The sequence below is a fragment of the Poecilia reticulata genome, linkage group LG21, assembly GCF_000633615.1.
Source record: "Poecilia reticulata strain Guanapo linkage group LG21, Guppy_female_1.0+MT, whole genome shotgun sequence".
NCBI lineage: Eukaryota > Metazoa > Chordata > Actinopteri > Cyprinodontiformes > Poeciliidae > Poecilia > Poecilia reticulata.
In genome coordinates this window covers 21,364,454-21,366,122 of record NC_024351.1, presented here as the reverse complement: position 1 = coordinate 21,366,122, position 1,669 = coordinate 21,364,454, and the positions used below count along the sequence as shown (strand labels likewise).

General features: G+C 45.0%; 1 protein-coding gene across 6 annotated transcripts in view; it reads right to left on the bottom strand.

Annotated features, from left to right (window-relative positions):
- The window catches only part of disp1 (dispatched homolog 1 (Drosophila)), an 85,331-nt gene that overhangs the window by 22,742 nt on the left and 60,920 nt on the right, over nucleotides 1-1,669 (bottom strand). For all 6 annotated transcript variants that reach the window (XM_008398139.2, XM_008398141.2, XM_017302282.1 and 3 more), the window contains one exon: nucleotides 168-858. In XM_008398139.2, the coding sequence (XP_008396361.1) occupies nucleotides 168-817 (650 nt within the window). In that variant the 5' untranslated portion in view covers nucleotides 818-858. The remainder of the gene's footprint in view (nucleotides 1-167; nucleotides 859-1,669) is intronic.

Genomic DNA, 1,669 nt, shown 5'->3' with positions numbered 1-1,669 from the left:
TATATATGAGATAATAGGTTAAGTCTGTTTTTTTTCTTCAAACATCATTTTTGCAAGAAATATATAAAAACTTTCCTCAATACTTCTTTAGACTTTGGAAAGACACATCAGCCATCTCCAGGCTGCGTAAGTAGCATTCATTCAAGACAGACAGACAGAGCACCAACCTGATCCCAGGAGCATGGATCTGGCTCTGCAGGTGCTCTTGCCAGCGTTGGTGATGCAGAGACATCGGGGAGGCTTGGTGATGAGGAAGATGGTGAGAGTATGTGCAGGTGGAAAGGCAGCAGGGGCAGGAGGAGGTGCTACCTGGCTGTGGACTGGAGCAGGGCCCAGAGCTGGCGGCAGGGCTCCGGACAAGCGGGCAGTCCGGCTGTCCGCAGGGGCAGCACAGGGTGGAGTGAAAGTGGCAGTGGGGGCAGCAGAGAGCAGAAGGCGCCGTCGGTGACAGGGTGGAAGCCAGGTGGAGTCTGTTTGGCTTCTGGGAATCCGTGACGGCAGAAGACGGAGACGCAGCCGGTGATGGTGGGAGATTCCTCAAAGAGCCGTTGAGCTTGACCAGCCCACCATTTTGGATGGGCCTGCAGGCTCTCTGGACGTGGGCTCCCTGCTGCAGCTTCACGGCTCCGTTCCTGACCACCATGTCTCCGTCTCTGTCAGCTGGCAGGAGGTCGCAGCTGCAAGCAGCAGAGAGGGGGTCCAGGTGGCTGCGGTCTTCTGTACTGGTAACTGAAGGAGCATTTCCACTGGCGCCGAAAGGATGGTGCCCACCATTGCTGAGCAACAGCGGGTCTCCACCGGAGTCAGTCAGGGCCATGATCTTTCCCCCGCAGCTCTGGGACCAACACCGTCACTCCTCTGAGAACACAGGGAACACATTTATGACACAAACTTCAATTTTAAAAGCAAAAAAATAAGTAGAACCATGGCAAACAATGGACATGTATCAGGGTTTCCTCTAGGATTTGTTAAAACACTGATGGTGGTCTGTGAGACAAGAACACTACAGATTAACTAGCATAATCAGGGAGCCTTATATCTCAGACATTATGCATGATGGCCAAACTATATATTGCATTTCTTGTTCAAATGCAACATATGTAAACATTAGGGTCGTTTTGATATGCTTGAACTAAAAATGCATTCTAGTTAACCCTCTTAAGTACTACTTCTTTCACCTTTTCTCTCCCTCTACTTTGTACCGTCATCTCTAGTTTTTTTTCATTCCTGAAAAAAAAAACTAGGAGGAGGAGTCTGTCTATCAGGCAGATAGACAGACAGAAGCCGGAGGTGTTGGGTTTTAAACTAAAGTAAATTTAAATGTTTCATCATATTTGAAATTAATTTCAAACTCTTACTATGTTTAGTGTAAGTGTGCAAATATAGGCTATAAATAAATAAAATTTAACTCTGGAGGTGTGGATTTTACTGTTCTGTATTGGTGTGTTACAATCAAGAAACCCTGTGTGTAATATATACATACATAGTATTTGTGTGCTTGTTCATCTCTTGGCAAAAAGCACCATCAGGAATAACAAAAAAATATATATATATACACACACACACACTATTTATTTCTGTTAAATTATTCTCTGTAGAATTACATAATATATTTTAATTACGGCTCACTCTTCTTGAATATAGTTTGTCTTTTCTCCTGCATGTAGTA